At 46.6% G+C, this 18,001-nt stretch overlaps 1 protein-coding gene across 1 annotated transcript in view; it reads right to left on the reverse strand.

Moving 5' to 3' along the window:
• FHIP2A (FHF complex subunit HOOK interacting protein 2A) overlaps positions 1–18,001 on the reverse strand; it is a 256,893-nt gene that overhangs the window by 104,933 nt on the left and 133,959 nt on the right. The window contains exon 8 of the mRNA XM_069239277.1: positions 1,285–1,399. Coding sequence (XP_069095378.1) covers positions 1,285–1,399 — 115 coding nt within the window. The remainder of the gene's footprint in view (positions 1–1,284; positions 1,400–18,001) is intronic.

Here is an 18,001-nt window from a genome sequence, read left to right on the forward strand (position 1 = left end):
TCTCCGCAGCCTTTGACACCGTCTGCCACCACACACTCCGCACACGCCTCCACAACATAGGAATTCGCCACAAAGCCTTAGACTGGCTCACCTCCTTCCTCACCGACCGGACCCAGAGAATCCGCCTCCCACCTTTCCACTCCACCACTTCCAAGATCACCGTCCCCCAAGGGTCCTCCCTCAGCCCCACACTCTTCAACATCTACATGATCCCCCTAGCCAACATCCTCCGAACACACCGAATCACTATCCTCTCCTGCGCAGATGACACCCAACTCATCCTCTCCCTCACCCGCAACCCCACCACCGCCAAAACCAACCTACACACTGCTCTCCTCGACACCGCCAACTGGATGACTACTAACCACCTCGAGCTGAACTCCAACAAAACCGAGATCATCATCTTCGGCCCCAACAAAACCACATAGGACGACTCATAATGGCCCACCACCCTAGGCCCCGCAAACCACGCACGCAACCTCGGCATCATCCTAGACCCCTCACTCTCCATGACAAAGCAAATTAATGCCCTAACCTCCTCCTGTTTCCACACACTCCGCACTCTAAAACAACCCTTCAAATGGATTCCCCCAGAGACCAGAAAGACAGTCACCCACGCACTCATCAGCAGCAGACTAGACTACGGTAACGCCCTCTACGCCGGCACCACACTCAAACTCAAACGCAAACTGCACAGAATCTGGAACACAGCTGCACGCCTCGTCCTTGGCCTCCCGCCACGAACATATCTCACCACACCTCAAATCCCTTCACTGGCTCCCCATATACAAGAGAACCACATTCAAGATCCTCATCCACGCTCACAAATCCCTCCACAACACCGGCCCAACCTACCTCAATGAAAGAGTGAACTTCCACACTCCCACACGCAACCTCCGATCAGCCGACCTCGACCTAGCCACAGTCCAATGCATCCAACGCACCACCACAGGAGGCAGGTCCTTCTCCTACCTCACCCCCAAAACCTGGAACTCCCTCACCACCTACCTTCACAAAACCAAAGGCCTCCTGCTATTCAAAAAGAGCCTCAAGACATGGGCTGTTCGAACAGTGACCCTCCCTACCCCCGTCCCCCTCCTTATCTGATCCCTCCCCCCCAGCGCCTTGAGACCCTCAGGGGTGAGTAGCGCGCTCTATACATTTTTTGATTGATTGATTGATTTATCAAGTGTGAATGCAATTGTCACCCTTAAAGGGATGGCCCCAATTTCAACAACACATCAACAAGCAAGCAGTAATAATTCAACAAGACATTAAACAAACCTTCTGTGCTTCTTTGATCAGCTGATCGCAGTAATCAAACCAAGAGAGAAAGGAGATGAGGGCTCGTTTCCCAGGAAAAGCAGAAGTGTCTTCTTTGTGGCTATATGAGTCCAGTCTAAGGTTGCAGGAATACAAAAGAAAGGATGAGGTAGCGTTGGATAATAACAAACAGGAGAACCATTATGAACACGATTTAAACAGCAATAAGTACAAGTCCAATTTCTGTGTTTCTGAAGATGGTGCCTTGGCCATTACAATGCACACTTATATCCAGTCATAAAATATTTATTTATGTTATTCAACTCTAAGTTGGGTGAGGGGGTCTTACCTCTATCACACTTATTTTTAAGCAATGCTTCTAACAAGTTTAACAGCATTATTATGGGTCTGCTTGATGCATTTGCAGCATGCGTTAAAAATCCAACTCCAAGAATCCACTATCTTTCAGGACTATCTGGAAAATCATAGCCTGCTGCCAGATTGGTATAATAATTGTTTTCTGCAGGTTATGCATTTTCTATGATGTGCCTTGCCAGTCAGGCATGAAAACAAGCTTTATCACCTTTCCTACAGATTAGTAAACCCACCTAAATATCAAGTTACTTACATTAGGAAACGCATTATCTGGTAGAAATATATTTTAGTTGCAGATTCATTACCTTAGAATTTCCCCCATGAGTCAGTCTGGATCCAGAGATTTTTCGCGAGCAGTACCCCTGGGCGCTGTTAGGTGGTGTCGGACGGCTCTATGTCCATCGTCGTGAGCCCCAGATACGACAAGGCAGGACCTATATAGGTATCACCCCTGCGCACTGGTGTCAGTTTCTTTTCACAACTTTCCACACCAGAAGCATGGAGCCATGAAGAACACTGACCAATGGTGCGTCAGAACTAGGGCTCTTAAAGGGAAGTCCCTGTCCCTTGAAATCAGTTCACAGAGAGGGGAGGATGGGTGAGTCAGTAAATAATCTGCAACAACAATATGTTTCCACCAGATAATACGTTATCAAAGGTAAGTAACTTGTTAATCTGATAGAGACTGCTAGTTGCAGATTCCTTAACTTAGAATAGGTACCCAAGAGGTGGGTCTGTGAACCAAGATCATACCAAGAAGTCCTGCAGGACTAAACGGGCAAAGTACCAGTCCCTTCGGACCAGACTGTCCAGGGAGTAGCGTTTAGCGACAGTGTGCAGTGACGCCCACATTGCTGTCTGACAGATGTCCAGGACTGGAGCTCTGCAAGCTAACGCAGCGGTTGAAGCTGTTGCGCTGGTAGTGTGAGCACACGAACCAGTGCAACTCTATGGAGATGCTTCTTAGAAAACGCGCAGCACATTTTAATGCAGAGAACGACCCATCAGGAGATGGTTCTCTCCTGCAAAGCCCAACCTTTCTTCGCACCCACATAACCAACAAAGAGTTGATCATAAATCCAGAACTCTTTGGTACAATCAAGGTAGAATGCCAAAAGTCTTGAGGTGAAGTCTCTCCTCTTCCGTAGCAGGATGTGGGAGTGCGTAAAAAGTAGGCAAGGTGATGGATTGTCCTACATGAAAGAGCGTGACCACTTTAGGAAAAAGGGAAGCCTTGGTGCAAAGCATCACCTTGCCAGGATAGATGGAAAGGAAAGATGGCTTTGATGAAAGGGCCTGCAGCTCACTCACCCTTCAGGCAGAAGTGACAGCCACAAGGAAGGCTGTTTTTAAAGTTAGAAGCCGAAGCGGACAGTTACGAAGTGGCTCCAAAGGAGAACATAATAGAAAAGTAAGGACCAGATTCAAATCCCATTGGGGCATTATGAATGGTGAAGGAGGAAAAATATGGGTAAGACCCTTCAGGAATCTACTAACAATAGTAGATTTAAACAAGGAGGATTGGTCAGGTGATTACCAGAAAAAGTACAGATAAGCAGACAAATAATTTTTGAGCGTGCTCAAAGCAGAGCCCTGCTGGGCTAAAGTAGGTATAAACAAGCTGACCTCAGGTAGAGGGGTAGAGAGGGAGGTCAACGGAATTCTCTGTGCAACCTGCCACAAATTTGTTCCATCGACAGGCGTACACTGTTTTGGTGGAGTGATGCCTGGCTGCCAGATAACATTACAGACTTCAGGCGGCAGGTCAAAAGCAGTCAATTGCCGTTGCTCAATCTCCACGCAAGAGGGCTGAGACTAGACAGGTTTGGGTGAAGAACCGTCCCCTTCTGCTGCAACAGAAGAGTCTCCAGAAGGGGCAGTCTGATCAGAGAATCGATGGCCATGCTAAACAGCTCAGGATACCAAACTCTTTGTGCCCAGACCGGACCCACAAGAATTACTTGGACCCTGTCATTCTTGATCTTCTTGAGAACTCTGGGCAGAAGTGGTACGGGCGAAAAGTCGTACAAGAGGCCTGAGTTCCACTCCAAACTAAAAGCTTTGCACAGAGAGTGCTACCCTGGAAAGCCCAATGCACAAAACAGCTGACGTTGTGCGTTCTCTGCAGAGGGGAACAGATCTAACCAAGGCTCTCTCCACTGCTGAAAGAGACCTTGCACCACCTCCGGGTGGAGATCCATTCGTGATCGACCAGGCATTGCCGGCTGAGTTGGTCCGCACTGACGTTCAGAAAGCCTGCCAGGTGTTGAACCACCAGGGAAATGCCCGGACGTTCCAGCCATGTCTGGAGGCGCAGAGCCTCCTGACAAAGGGTCCATGACCCCACCCCGCCCTGCTTGTTGCAGTACCACATGGGGTTGGTGTTGTCCGTGAACACCTGCACTACTCTCCCTTTGCGAGAGGGAAGGAATGCTTTCAATGCTAGCCTATCGCCCTGAGCTGCAAAAAACTGATGTTGAGTCCGTACTCCGAAGGAGACCAGACGCCTCTGATCTTCCCCTCTCCCATTCGGCCGTCCCATCCTAGGAATGATGCATCTGCCCCTACTTTCAGATCTGGTTGGGGAAGGGAGAGCGATATGCCTCTGATCCAATCGTGGTTCAAGAGCCACCACTGCAGATCTTACACAGTTACCTCCGAGATCTAGACCACTTCAGAGAGATTCCCCTGATGCTGTGCCCACTGGAACTTAAAGTCCCAGTGCAGAGCCCGCATATGCCATCTGGCATGTGTCACCAGCAGGATGCAGGAGACCATGAAGCACAGAAGCCTTAGTGTCATTCTCACCTGAAATTCAAGATCGAGACTGAAACATTGGTATCATAGCTTGAAAATCCTGGACTAGCCGCTCGGAAGGATAGGCCCAAAACTGCACTGTACCCAGAACAGCTCAGATGAAAGGAAGCATCTGAGAGGGAGTTTGGTGCGACTTCGGCATGTTTGTAGTGAAACCTAGTGATGCAGGAGGTTCGCCGTAGTCTGGAGGTGGAAGGCAACGGCCTGGGCGAACCCGCCTTCAATTGCCAGTTGTCGAGGTAGGGGAAAAACTGAAACCCCAGATCTGCACATAAAAGCTGCGACCACCGCCATCACCTTAGTGAACACCAGAGGGGTGCTGATAAGGCCAAAGAGTAACACAGTAAACTGAAAATGCTCGTGGCCTACCGTGAACTGCAAGTAACGTCTGTGGGCAGGCAGGACTGGAATATGGAAATGTGTCCTACAAGTCCAACACTACCATCCAGTCTCCTGGGTCCAAGGCAGATAGGACCTGAGCCAGAGTGAGCATTTTGAACTTCTCCTTTTTGAGGGAGAGATTGAGGGACTAGAGGTCTAGGAGAGGGAGGAGCCCCTTGTAATTTTTGGGTACCAGAAAATAGAAGGAATAACATCCATGACCTACTTCTGGCACAGTGAGGCCCTCTATGGCTCCCTTGGCCAAGAGTGCTGTAACCTCTTTGGGGAGAAGTAGCAAATGATCCTCCTTCAGATCGAATTATAGTGGCATGGATGGAAGCATAGTCTCGAGGTGGGGTGGGGGGAGTTGCCCCTTCAGATGATTTGCAAAACCCACCTGTTGGGCATGATGGGTTGCCAGCAAGGCAGGTGATGACAAATCCTGCCTCCGACTGATCCCTGATGAGGAAGAGTCAGACTAGAAAGGTTTGGAGGCTGCAGCAGGAGGGGCGGTGGACTGGGCAGACCGCTGGCCCCCTGATCCACGAGGACATTGGATCCCAAATCCCCGGCCAAGCAGAGGCTGGGCAGCATGCGTGGCATGATGACTCGAGAGATGGTTGGATGCCCCGTCTGTAGCCTCAAAAGGGGCAAAAAGCAGACTGAGGGAGCGAGGGGCAGTTGCGAGGCCCAAGGAACTGGCCGTAGCCCAGGACTCAGTAATGAGCTCGAGCGCCAAAGTCTGCTTTATCTCCGAAGAGATGAGTGCCATCAAAGGGCATGTCCATAAGCGAGGATTGGACATCCCCCGAAAAGCTAGACAGCCTCAACCAAGCGTGGAGCCTCAAGGTCACCATCAATGCAAATGATCAACTCATTGAGTTGTTCACATCCAGTCCACATCGTATTGTGAACTTCTCTACGCCTCTTCCATCAGCAACAGCTTGGAAGAGAACGGCCTGGGCCTTCTCGGCACCTGTGGCAGCACCTGTGCAACCATGTTCCACAAAGTATGGGTGTAGCAGCCAAAAGGGTATGCGGTGTTCACGGACCACAATTCCAGACTGGAGGAAGAAAACATCCTGTTCCCAAGCTGAACCAGCCTCTTAGATTCCCTATCCAGGGGTGCGGAAGGGAATGCGTCTGGGGACGTGGGGGCTTGGATAACCAAACTCTCAGAAGTCAGGTGTTGTATAAGGAACACTGAGTTATTAGGAGCTGGTCTATGGTGGCAGGAGATTGTCCTGTTGACAGGGAGCCCTTGTGCTGGGTTTGGACCAAGTCCCCAGCAGGACATCAGAGATGGCCTCAATAAATGGCAAAAGGGGTTTAGAAGAAGCAGCCCCAGGTTGAAGCACCTCAGTCAGGATATTGATCCTGACTGCCATTGAAGGCAGTTCGAGGCCCAAGACCTCGGATGCTCTTCTCACCACTGTGGAGTAGGATGCTCTCTCCTCCGTAGCCACAGTAGGGGGAGAAACCATGCCAGTGTTGAGGAATTGTTCAGACCACTAGCTTCATCCAGGTCCTTACACCAGTCCATCAGGTCTTCAAGCTGGTATTCTAAATGGTCGAGTGAACCCTCCCGATCCTGACCATGCCCTAGCCCATAAGAGTAAGGGTCAAGATCCGACCTAAGGAGCAAGGTCCATGCCGAAGTCTGATTCATCTCCATGTCGGAGTCGGCAATGAGGATGGGGTCGACACTGACTGTGGACACACGGGTGGCATCAGGAACATCGATGATGGAACCGTTGTTGGGGAAGGTCAGGATGGCATGACTAATGCCGGTTCGCATCCAGCAAAAGATCGCTGGGTGCCCCCGGAGCCAAAGCCACTGGCAGGGAACCCAAGGGGGCACTTGTCGACTCAAGGGGGGTCGAAAGCATCCAGCCCAATTGGACTTCCCAAATATGTGGCGCATCACTGTGTAGAACTCACAAGTTGGGAAGGGGTTGCTCCGGCTCCCGGAAAACTCAGGGAGGTGCAGAGCTGACCCAGAATCAGGCTCCGAGGATGAAGGCATAGAGCGACGATGTGCAAACCAATGAGGTGAAGTCGAAGAATACTTGCTCTTTTTGGACTCTTCTTGTGATTACCCGATCGTCCTGAGGACTTGAAGTGGGACAAAGAAGAATGGGGGCTCTACGACCATTCTTGGGACCTTCCACTCTACCGAGACCAGGAGCAACGCAGAGCCGAGCACCGGGCCGCAAGTAGCTTTAGGGACTGCTCCCTCAAAACTTTCAGAGTCATGGCCCGGAACTCGGAGCACGACTTCGGGTCATGGTTGCACTCCAAACACCACAAACACACGAGGTGTGGATCCGTCGTGGACATCATTCGATGACAGGAGTTGCATGGCTTGAACCAGCACCAGGAGTGTCAAAAAAGCTTTAACAAAAGTTGAAAGGCCCAGTCAAAAAGTGACTGCCGGGGTAGCTCTTCTTTGATTCTGCTTGTGGCTGGTGCAGAAAGAAAAGAATTGACGTCCGCACGCCACAGTGGTGCCTATATAGGTCCCTCAATGTCATATAAGGCACGCCCGACCAACGCCACCTAATGACACCCAGGGGTACTGCTCGAGAAAAATCTCTGGATCAAGATTGATGCCTGGTGGAAATTCTAAGGTAAGGAATCTGCAACTAGAAGCCTCTATCAGATAAAGCTTCTCAACTCAGCATTCTCCTGGGATCTGAGGATTTCAGTATAGCTATAGTTTAGGAATTGAGTAATGTGTTGTAAGGTGTAGTGTAAGTCCACCCTTAGTTTCAGGGTTTGAGCAAATTACAAATCCCTTCCTAAACCGCTGAAAACTTGCTAGTGCTGATACCAATCTCTTTTGTGCACTTTCAATCCTGGCCAGACAGTCTCTCTTACAGGGTATCTACTGCATGTTTCAGTGTATGGTAAAGGGTATCTACCGTATGTCTAGGAGGAAACATTCCAGATTTTCTGCATATCCATATAGGATAAAGGCACATACAAGTAATTAAATAGAAATTATTTACATTGAAAACAGCTATTTTGAAAATCCAGCATGGATTAGGCCCTTCGATGTTTACACTGCACTTACCTAAGCTAGAACCTACTCGGGGGAATTGTTGCCTGTGGTGACATTTTGTGTGTGGTATAACTAGGCTACATCAAATAAACAAGAAAATATTACTTACCTGTACCTACAGTTATCAGTGTTGGTACCTTTCACTGGTGTGGTGATCTAGGCTCCATTCCCTCAACTTCGAAACCTGTGGTCAGGGTAACACCAACCTTAGAGATCCCCCAAGATTATGGCAATATGCAACTAACTGCCCCCATCAGCCCTCCTTATGCCTGGATGTCTCCTTTTGGATACTTGGGGTAGAGCGAGCCACTCCTAGTCCAGGCACTACTGTGTCCCAGAGTTCTTTAGAGGAACTTATCCAGGATGCACAACATGCTTTCAGCAGTGAGGTTACCGGGAAGGAGAGGCCAAACAGAATTTTCTCCTACCTCTACTGATGACAGTTGGCTGCACAGACTGCTGGCATAAAGAAGTCTCACTAGGCTCCCGAACCAGGTGCTGCTGAGCCACTACCCAAACCCTCATCAAGCCACCCATTGTTCCCCCTCTCCTTAGCTGACTTAGGTGATTCTCCTTGACTGAGTACTAGAAGCCTTACTCAAATGCCTGCCATGATGCTTGTACTCTTGGCTGGATGAAACCAGCAAAAGTGAGCCCTGCAGAGGTGCTTGGAGATTTGTACTGATTATGCTAGATCTGCAAAGCCCAACTCTCAGTGAATTTTAAACTCTGGGGCGCTTCATCACCGAATACCTTATTCTCTTCTCAGGTGTTGTGTGGATTGATGCAAAACAAACACTCTTCCCTCTAAACAGCTAACTGTTGCTGGCGCCAACCAGTGCCTAATACATGGTGACCCATAAACTCCCCTTTCCCTTAGTGATAAATTAACTGGAATAAAATCATACACAGATAATAATTGGCTGCTAACATGGTTGCTTGGCTGTGAGCTCCCCGAGGACATACTACGCCAGTAAAGTTCCCACCGGTCAGCTGACACTCAAAGTTCTCAACAGACGTAAACACAAAACTCTCGCGAAGCCCTGACAGACAGAATGACTGCAACTGTTAAACTGTAACTATGGATAAGAACTGTGGTGGAAGAAGGAAAAACAGGAACTTGTCCACTGTCCATCTCCTCACCTTGCTTCTTTCTACAGTGCAGCCCAGGCCCAGCGATGGAACCCAATAGACAGCACCCTCTAGACGACAGCTTATTTAAATCATCACACAGCTCCCATGAAATCTCTTTTCCCTTAATCTATACAGCTACAATGAATTTGAAACACAAAGTCTTGAGTTCCCTGAAACCTTTATTGGAGACCAGTGCCACCATGGATGAGAAGGAACATCTCGCCATAAACAGAAACATTCAGGAGAGCGTTTAAGATCACAGTATCTAAAGAAATACCCCATGGAATCAGACTATCAATTTCCCCACCTTTCTTCTAATTTCAAAGGTGAAACTAATACCCCCACCTATACCAAAAGTGATGGTATTATTTACACAAGAGACGCCATCGTCGCCTAATGTGAATGTAGTTTCAAATACCTACTTCAGTCACAGAAATTGCATAGCAAGAAAAACTGGACATACTATCCCTGACATAACTTGCTCATCCCAACCTCACCAGGGCCTGCCTATCCCTCATGGCTATGAGATCTCTAACTTTTAGACAGGTCAGAAAAGACTGGAGGTGGTGCTGCAGTCACCCAAAAATCCACTATCAAATGCAAAATCATGCCTACTAAGCAACCTCCAACCTTCCAATGTCTGTCTTTTAAATTAGGAGCTCCAATAATTTCACGCAATATCTTACACATCATGTATCATCCACCAGAGACAAGCCCCCATTTATTTAACAACTGTGACAATTCATAGTAAAAAAACACAACTTGTCTGCTAACAGCATCTTTACAGGTGACTTGAATTAAGGTATACAGGTGAGACCCCTGGAACACAGCTGTATCACAACTGGCACACTTTGTGTTTGACAATTTGCATCAATCCTGTTCTACTCTAACTCATGAAAACTGTGCCATCCTGGACCTCATAATTGCCAAACAGGACTTCGTAACATATGAATCACTTATTTCAGTGGACTGATAGGACTACCTACTATGCACCAAAAAGATAAAACCTCATGGGGGTGAATGACCATTGAAGAGACAAATAGATCTACTTTAAAAACAATCTCTATCAAACTAAGTAATATCTCCGCAGATACAGATGCCATCTTGTAGTTAAACCCTTTACTGAAGCCCCCTGGCTGATGTAGAAGGTGAACTTGCTACCCATGCTAAAAAATTCTGAAAAAAACACAACTGCAAATCAAATAAACTGTTCCTGTTCACCAAAAAGCTAAATGAAGAAAACCGAAATCTCACAAAGTCCACCAATAGTGTAATAATCCCTCATAATTAAACTTAGAAAATGCCAACTCAAACAAAACAAGTCAGCTCTTACAACTAAAAGCATAATTCTTCACAGTAAAACTAAATCAATGCAAATTAAACTGGCCAAAAACATCGCAAAAATGTCAAAAAACTACTGGATTCAAAGACTGCAGGCCAAAGCAACAAAAGCAAAACTGAGAGAAAGTTTACAAATTTCCTCAAGTGTGTCCTAAAGACCCAATACTCTATATCACACCTTGTTTGACAAACGTAACCAACTCCTCACTGCTACAATGATTCCAACCCAAATGCCTCATATTTGGCCAGGTAACTCCCCCAAACAAGAAATAGCACAGAGATCCTGACTATATAAGTAACGTCCACCTTATGTCAAGCCTTACTTCATAGGTTGAGTTCTCAAAAAAATGAAAAAAATCATGAAAGAACACAATCTACTAGATGACTATCATTTGCGTTTTAGATGTGGCGGTAGCACAGAGATTGCCATGCTTCAACTTTTAGACAACATTCTACGAATTGTAGCCAATGGTAGATTTGGTGTCCTTGTTCTACTTGACTTACAGGCAGCATTTAATACTGTCAACCACACAATCCTGCTTCAAACAACAACAAAAAAGGATGAAAATAAGTGGCACAGTTCTGAAATGGTGTGAATCATAGCTGGAAAAAATGTATATATAGCGAATAAAACTCAGATCTAGCATCTCTACAACAAGGAGTTCTCAAAGGCCTCATCCTATCTCGAATGCCGATAAACCTCTACTTGGAACCCCTTTCCTGAAGGAAACCGAAAAGTTATTTCACCTATAGGTGGCTGACATGCAACTTTAAGCGACAGTTTCATCCACACTTGACTTAATTCTAAAATGACTATTGTCATGAATGACCAAGCACCACCTAAAATTAAATTCACAAAAAACTGAATTCTGACAATTTTTTCCAAAACACTGCAACTCACCTGGTTGGACGATGCAAACCTACTTGACTGTAAACCTACTATCGTACTATAGCAAGATCACTAGATCGCACCAGAGACAAGACCCTGAGACTCCATGTACCCCATATCAATGCTACAGTAAAAGGAACACAACACCAACTCAGAATTCTATGGAAAATAAACCCCTTTATCCCCAAAAGTTCAAAACACCAGTGCAATCACTGGTGCTACCCAAAATAGATTATGTAAACAGATAATAACAGATAACCAGCTAATGGAGATTCCACACATGCTCCTAACCCCTTCTAAGGACGATTCAATCCTATAGTAAGACTGGTATCTGGCTAAAAGAAATCTTAGCACATCACACCCACATTGATCACCTTAAAATGGCTCTTTATTGAGGTGAGATGTTTCCTCAAGCAGTCCCAGACACTAGTCACGTCTGGTTGATCCAGGTGAGGCACCAAATTACTAGACCTTGAAAGATGTTATTTCAAAAAAATATTGCACCATGAACCAATCCTTCTCTGGGAGTGCCCCAAAAGTGAAAACCTGTTCATATAGCACATCACCTCAAACCTTCCTCTTGTATAACATGCACTTCCATGTCTAAGGATGACAGTTACCAACCATGTACATTGCCTCACTCCTAACCAAACCACAGTGAAGATTCTAAATCTTCAGCTGAAAGACTTTTCCTCTGTGCATGCTTTCTTCTGTACTCCTGAAACCATGCCTATTAATATACATGCCTCTTGATACGTTTCATACACTGTAGGTATGTTGCCTATCTTGTTTTTCTTATTTGTTATGTGAGGTGCTCCAATACGTGCTAGGTCTGGTTCAGAGTACATAAATCTATAATTAAATATATCCAGGTAGAAGCACCTAAAGGTATGCAGCATTCACAATGCACCAGACTTCTTTACTAAGCTCATAGTCGGCGGGCTTCAGAAAAAAGGCAGAATGGAAACAAACCTATTCAGATTAAACTGTAAGAAAACGTGGGCACGACCGATTAATGTTTTGTAAGTGCAAAATTACCATTATAAATACTAATAATATTGAGACAAACAAATTACTGAATGAATGAAAATCCAGGATATAAACTGCAGATAGTTGCTGGACTAAATTTGAATGGGTCAACTACTAACACTACCATCAATTGGTTTAATCATGTAGGGTCTGGTTTGAGGAGAAAACCTAATGAGAAATTAAAGTAAATAAATTGGATTGCATTCCATAGCTGAAGACCTTTGACATGTCTACTTTAGTTTAAGAAATGTTTTTATGCCAGTTATACTCTGTTAGATGTTGCAAAAACAGAAAAACAAATGTTGTGGGAGACAATTAATCTACTGCATTTTTCGGAGTATGTTTTTATAGTAAAACTCCTGTTACAGTAGTGATCACAATTACACACTCTTAGGATTTCTTAACCTCTGAGTTGAAAAACTTCAGGGACCACTGAGTCAAAGAAAAATTGTGATGGGGCTCTGTTCTTTGCCTCATCAAGGGGTGAGAGCGGACAAAGTACAGCGGGACATTATAGAGGTACAAAAACGACTTTAGGCATTGCTAGGCAGGGTAATCGGAATCATCTTGCACTTTGTGTTTTAGGAACTGAAGGATAATCAAAGGGGAAAAACCTCTATCCAGAGGTCACTGAGGTGAAATATCTGAAGTATATTGCAAAAGTAAAATTTTGTAGTACAGCCCAAACATGACAAGCAGTTGAAATTGTAATCTGGATGAAGTGTATTGTTTTATCAACCAAATGCACAGAGACCGAGAGACTGGGAGTGTGTTGACACCTTGGTTTTTTGTTTTAATTGTCTAAGGAGTTCCAGCTTTATTTTCTATTTCAGAGGGTGATTAGCAAAAACAAAATATACTTTAAAAAAGCAGCAACACATCAGTGCTGTTGCAGGGCTCAAAACACAAAGGGTTATATGCTGACTTGAGTGATGCAGCTAATGTATAGATTTCAAAGTGTTCTAGGAATTAACTTGGTAGATTTGGTGAGTCTTCTAGTAATCCAGGCTGACAAGGAATTGCAGCACTGAGTTGATTAATAGATAAATAAGTAAATTGTTGTTCTCCTCGTGCCTTTGCAACAACAGCTTTTTGGAAAAACCTCATAAAAGGATGTTAGATGTGGGGGCATCAAAATGTCTTGCACACAGAATGAGAAGCAATGTGTATGATAAGGTTCTCTGCACTGCAAAAAACATGTATCTTTTAACTGAAAATGCCAATATATTGAGGACATCTAAGAAAAGGAAAGAAAGGATTTTCTCTTAAGCTGGCAGCCTTGATAACCGAAGTTGGTATGAGGACCTCCAATCTGTAAAGAGCCTCACAATTTTTTTTTTTTAAACTCTGTTTTATAAAATTTTGTTTGAACAGATGAAGCAAAACACAGTGCAGTGCAAATCAGTGCAAAACATCATAGCGTGGACACCACTTCAGAGTCAGAGAAGAGGCGTGAAATATACAACAACCTGAGCAAAGCCAGGCAGTACAACATTGGACACCCCCCAACCCTCCTCACAAAGAATACACTGAGTAACCAATTCCTCATAATACCATGGATACAACATCATAATAATACCACAGTTGGTTGTCACATCTTTTGAACCACACAACAACCCAAGCATGAGCCCTCATCTTCAATGCTGCCATCAGAACTGGACTCCTCCGATCCCAAGAAGCGTTCCAGTAATGTCCCCCAAGCCATTATATCTATTAGGGCACCCTCCTCCCTATATGTAATTCTCATATTCTGCTCTTCAGCAGCTCCCCACTCCAGTACATCTCGGGTCCAGAGAGGAATAGTAGGACACCAAACACTCATCCAGCCTATAGCCACTCTACGTCTAGTCAATACCAATGCAAGCTGTGAGAGTCTATGTGGGATACGCTTGCCCTTGGATCTACGCATCACACCTAAAATACAGGTCAGTGGTGTCGCCTCAAGCCGCAATCCCGTGACCCTATCTGTTATCTGGACCACCTCCCACCAGAAGTGTTGCATCTCCCTCCAGACCAAGCCATCTGGAGAAAGGTCGCACCAATCTCCCCACATCTAGGAAACCCAACCACCTTTGTCTGATCAATCTTATTAAGGCGGGCAGGCGTGAGATCCACACAGTGAACAAAATTAAATGTAAGAGCTTAAATGTGTTATTACAGGAGACCGTGCGCACCAACGATAGAGCCATGTCCCATTCTGTATCCTCCAAAGGGTCCTCCAGTTCTCGATCCCATGCCCTACGTGCCACACACTCCAAACCTGGTTGATCCCCCTGGAGCGCTTTATAAAACCGGGTAATCAAGTGAGATTCCTCCCCCCAGTTTATTAATCCGTTCAACACCTGCGATGCAGGAGGAGCCATCAGAAATCCAGACCAAATCTCTCGAGCCACACTCTCCAGCTTAGCATACTGCAGAAACTGCCCAGGGTGCAGTTTAAATGTATCTTGCGCCTCCTGAAAGGTGATAAACTCCCCATTAGGATATAAATCACCCACTAATAAGCAACTTCCCCCTCTCCAAGGATCCATTGATATTACAGTATCCATATTCCTAAAAGGGGATAAATCCCAGACCTTCACCTCCCTGTCAAAAGGAGCACGGCAAATCACTTTCTTGACTGTCTGCTCCCAAATCCATGCAGTGGTTTTAACCATGTAAGGGACAGCAGCCTCCGAACGACCTCCCGTCATCAAGGCATGCACCAATTCCTCTCCTCCCATTATACCCGACAAAAGTCGCTTCTCCCAGTTATCAGACGGAGACATCCATTTTGCGGCATGTTGCAGGTGTGCTGCATAATAATAGTGCCTGATATTCGTAACAGCCAACCCTCCGTCCACCATCTCCCTCTGCAGTGTGGACAAGGCCACTTTACTACGACGCCCGGCCCAGACCAATGAGATCAACAAGCTATCCAGCAATCTGAATAGTGGAGCCGCCAACGGAAATAAAGAGTTCTGCACAAGATAGAGGCACCGCAGCAAAAACACCATCTTGGCCACTGCCGCCCTCCTCATAACAGAAAGAGGCAGCCTATTCCAAAACAAGACAGAGCGCTCCAGCCCTGTCACAACCCACTCAACATTGTGCTTCAAACGCGCCTCCACTGTATGAGTGACCCAGATACCCAAGTATCAAAAACTTTTGATCTCCCACCCGAGCCCCGCCCCAGGTAGATCCTCCAACGGAGCACCACTTAAGGACCCCAAGACATAACCCCGAATTCTTCCAGTAATCGCAACAAGAGAGGAACCGAAACTCCCAGCTCCTGTAGATATAACAACGTAGATATAACAGCAGAGAGACAATGTGAGTGACCTGTCCCACCTGCACACCCCAAGGCGCCAGTTCCCCACAAAGCCAAACCCCCAGTGGCTCCACCGCCAAGGCAAAAACAAAATGGGGAGAGAGGGCAGCCCTGCCTGGTACCTCTCCCGATTATCCAGGAGTCAGAAAGTTCCCCACCCACCCAGACACGCACAGTAGGTGCAGTATACAGCAAACTAACCCAAGAGCAAAAATGAGGGCCAAATCTCATTCCTCGCAGCACTGCCAGTAAGTAGCCCCACTCAACCGTGTCGAACGTCTTCTCTAGGTCCAACGACACCAGCGCTAAGTCTTCCCCAACACCCATAGTTTCATGCAGGACGTGTTAAACAACAAATTATGAGTCGTGCTACATCCGGGTGAATCCACACTGATCTTCGTGCACCAATCCTTGAATCACTCCACGTAGCCAGTATTTTAGAAAGAGTCTTTATATCGCTATTCAGCATGGTAAGTGGCCGATAAGAAAAAGGGTCACAAGAGTCCTCGCCAAGCTTAAGCATTAGACAGACGACACCCTGACACATGGATTCTGGAAGTATAACCTGCACCGAGTCTTCTCAAACACCTCCAACAACTTCTCTCTCAGCTGAGAGGAAAACTTTTGGTACAGCTCAATTGGGAATCCATCCCCACCCGGAGATTTAGCCTTCGAGAGCACCTCCACAGCCACCGTCACTTCCTCCACCGTTATCTCGGCATCTAGACTCTCCAAATGCTCCAATTCCATCCGCGGCAAACACATCCGGTGCAGAAAACCTTCTAAATCAGAATTCGATACCGGTACTCTGGCACAGGACACACTCCGCAAGTGCTCCACCAAAACTTGAAAGATGTCTCCCCTATTAGTGACCTGCACACCGTCAGCGTCCCTGATGGGCAGAAAGGGAGGAGATTCCACCTCCCACTTAAGGATCCACGCTAGTAATTTACCAGACTTATCACCCTCCCTATGAAGGCGCTGTCTATATGATCTGAGTGTGACCTTATCTAATGTCTCCCAGCAGCTACTAACCTTCTTATACAAGCTGAGCTGTTCGGCGTCTATCTCCCCAGTTAATTCTACACAATGTTGCATTTCCTCCAGCTCCTTCTCAGAACTGGAAAGCTCCTGCTCCATCTGTTTGCGTACACCACAGACCGTGCCTATGCAGACCCTGCTCAACACAGCCTTCAGGGCCTCCCATTAAATTCCCGGGAGTCTGTCACCCCCCCGCCACCCCCCCCCCCCATTGTGATCCACATAATCTTCAAGGGCTACAGCTATTTTCTCACGACAGCACGCTTCCATCAGAAAATTCGTAGGCATGCGCCAACTGCGTCTCACCTCCATATCAGATCCCCACTGCATTTGCAGCGACACTGGTGCATGATCAGATAAAAACCTCCCCAGATGCCCGACGTCACCCACCTCTGAGCGAGTGAGACCACCCAAGAGGAAACGGTCCAGACGATTGTATGTATTATTCGTCTTAGAGTGACAAGTGTATTCCCTGCTCGCAGGATGCAGTTCCCTCCATGCATCCCAAAGCCCCAAATTGTGCATGACCTCCGTGAGAGACTTCACCATCAAAGGCTTGGTACCCAATTTAGACGGATAACAACCCCTTTCCCCATCCAAAATACAATTATAATCTCCTGCCCATATTAGGGGTTCTCCAACACCCTCCCCCAGGACCTCAGGAATATTATCAAAGAACGCTCGGTCATCCACATTAGGCCAACAGGTATTGAGAACAGTAAGAGGCAACCTGTCCAGCGTGCCCTGCACAAGTATATATCTCCAATCTACATCCGCTTCACTGTAGGTATGCACAAATGGGACACCCCGCGCAATCCAGACCATCACACCTCCAGCACAGGAGGATTAGGACAAGGAGAACACCTGCCCCTGCCACTTCTTAGCCAACTTCTGCAACCCCTCCTCCATCAAATGCGTCTCCTGGAGACAGGCTATATGAATCTTATGCAGCCTTAGGAAAGAGTGCACCCTGTAACGCATAGTATATGTTTTCAACCCCCTGACTTTCCATGTCAGTGTGTTAAGCTGTCTCCCCATGTAAATAGTGCAAAACCTCTACCCCTTGTACCTCTCCTCCCTAGTAGAGAAAGCAGTGTAAGTCCACACAACATGTCCCACACTCGTCCACGCACTGCTGATACAACCCACAACCACATGCACAAATGCACTAACTAACAAACCCCAACCCCCAGAACCCACCCCGGATAAACAGTAAAACAGCAACCTCAAAACATACTGTAGATCCATGTGTATAAATGCTGCCAGGACAACAGCCTAATCCTCCAACAACCCACTCCTTGCCACAACAGTGGAAGTGAACACCCCCATCCCGTTAACAGAAATCAATGTGCCCAGG

The sequence above is a fragment of the Pleurodeles waltl genome, chromosome 6 (assembly GCF_031143425.1).
Source record: "Pleurodeles waltl isolate 20211129_DDA chromosome 6, aPleWal1.hap1.20221129, whole genome shotgun sequence".
In the NCBI taxonomy this organism is placed as follows: domain Eukaryota; kingdom Metazoa; phylum Chordata; class Amphibia; order Caudata; family Salamandridae; genus Pleurodeles; species Pleurodeles waltl.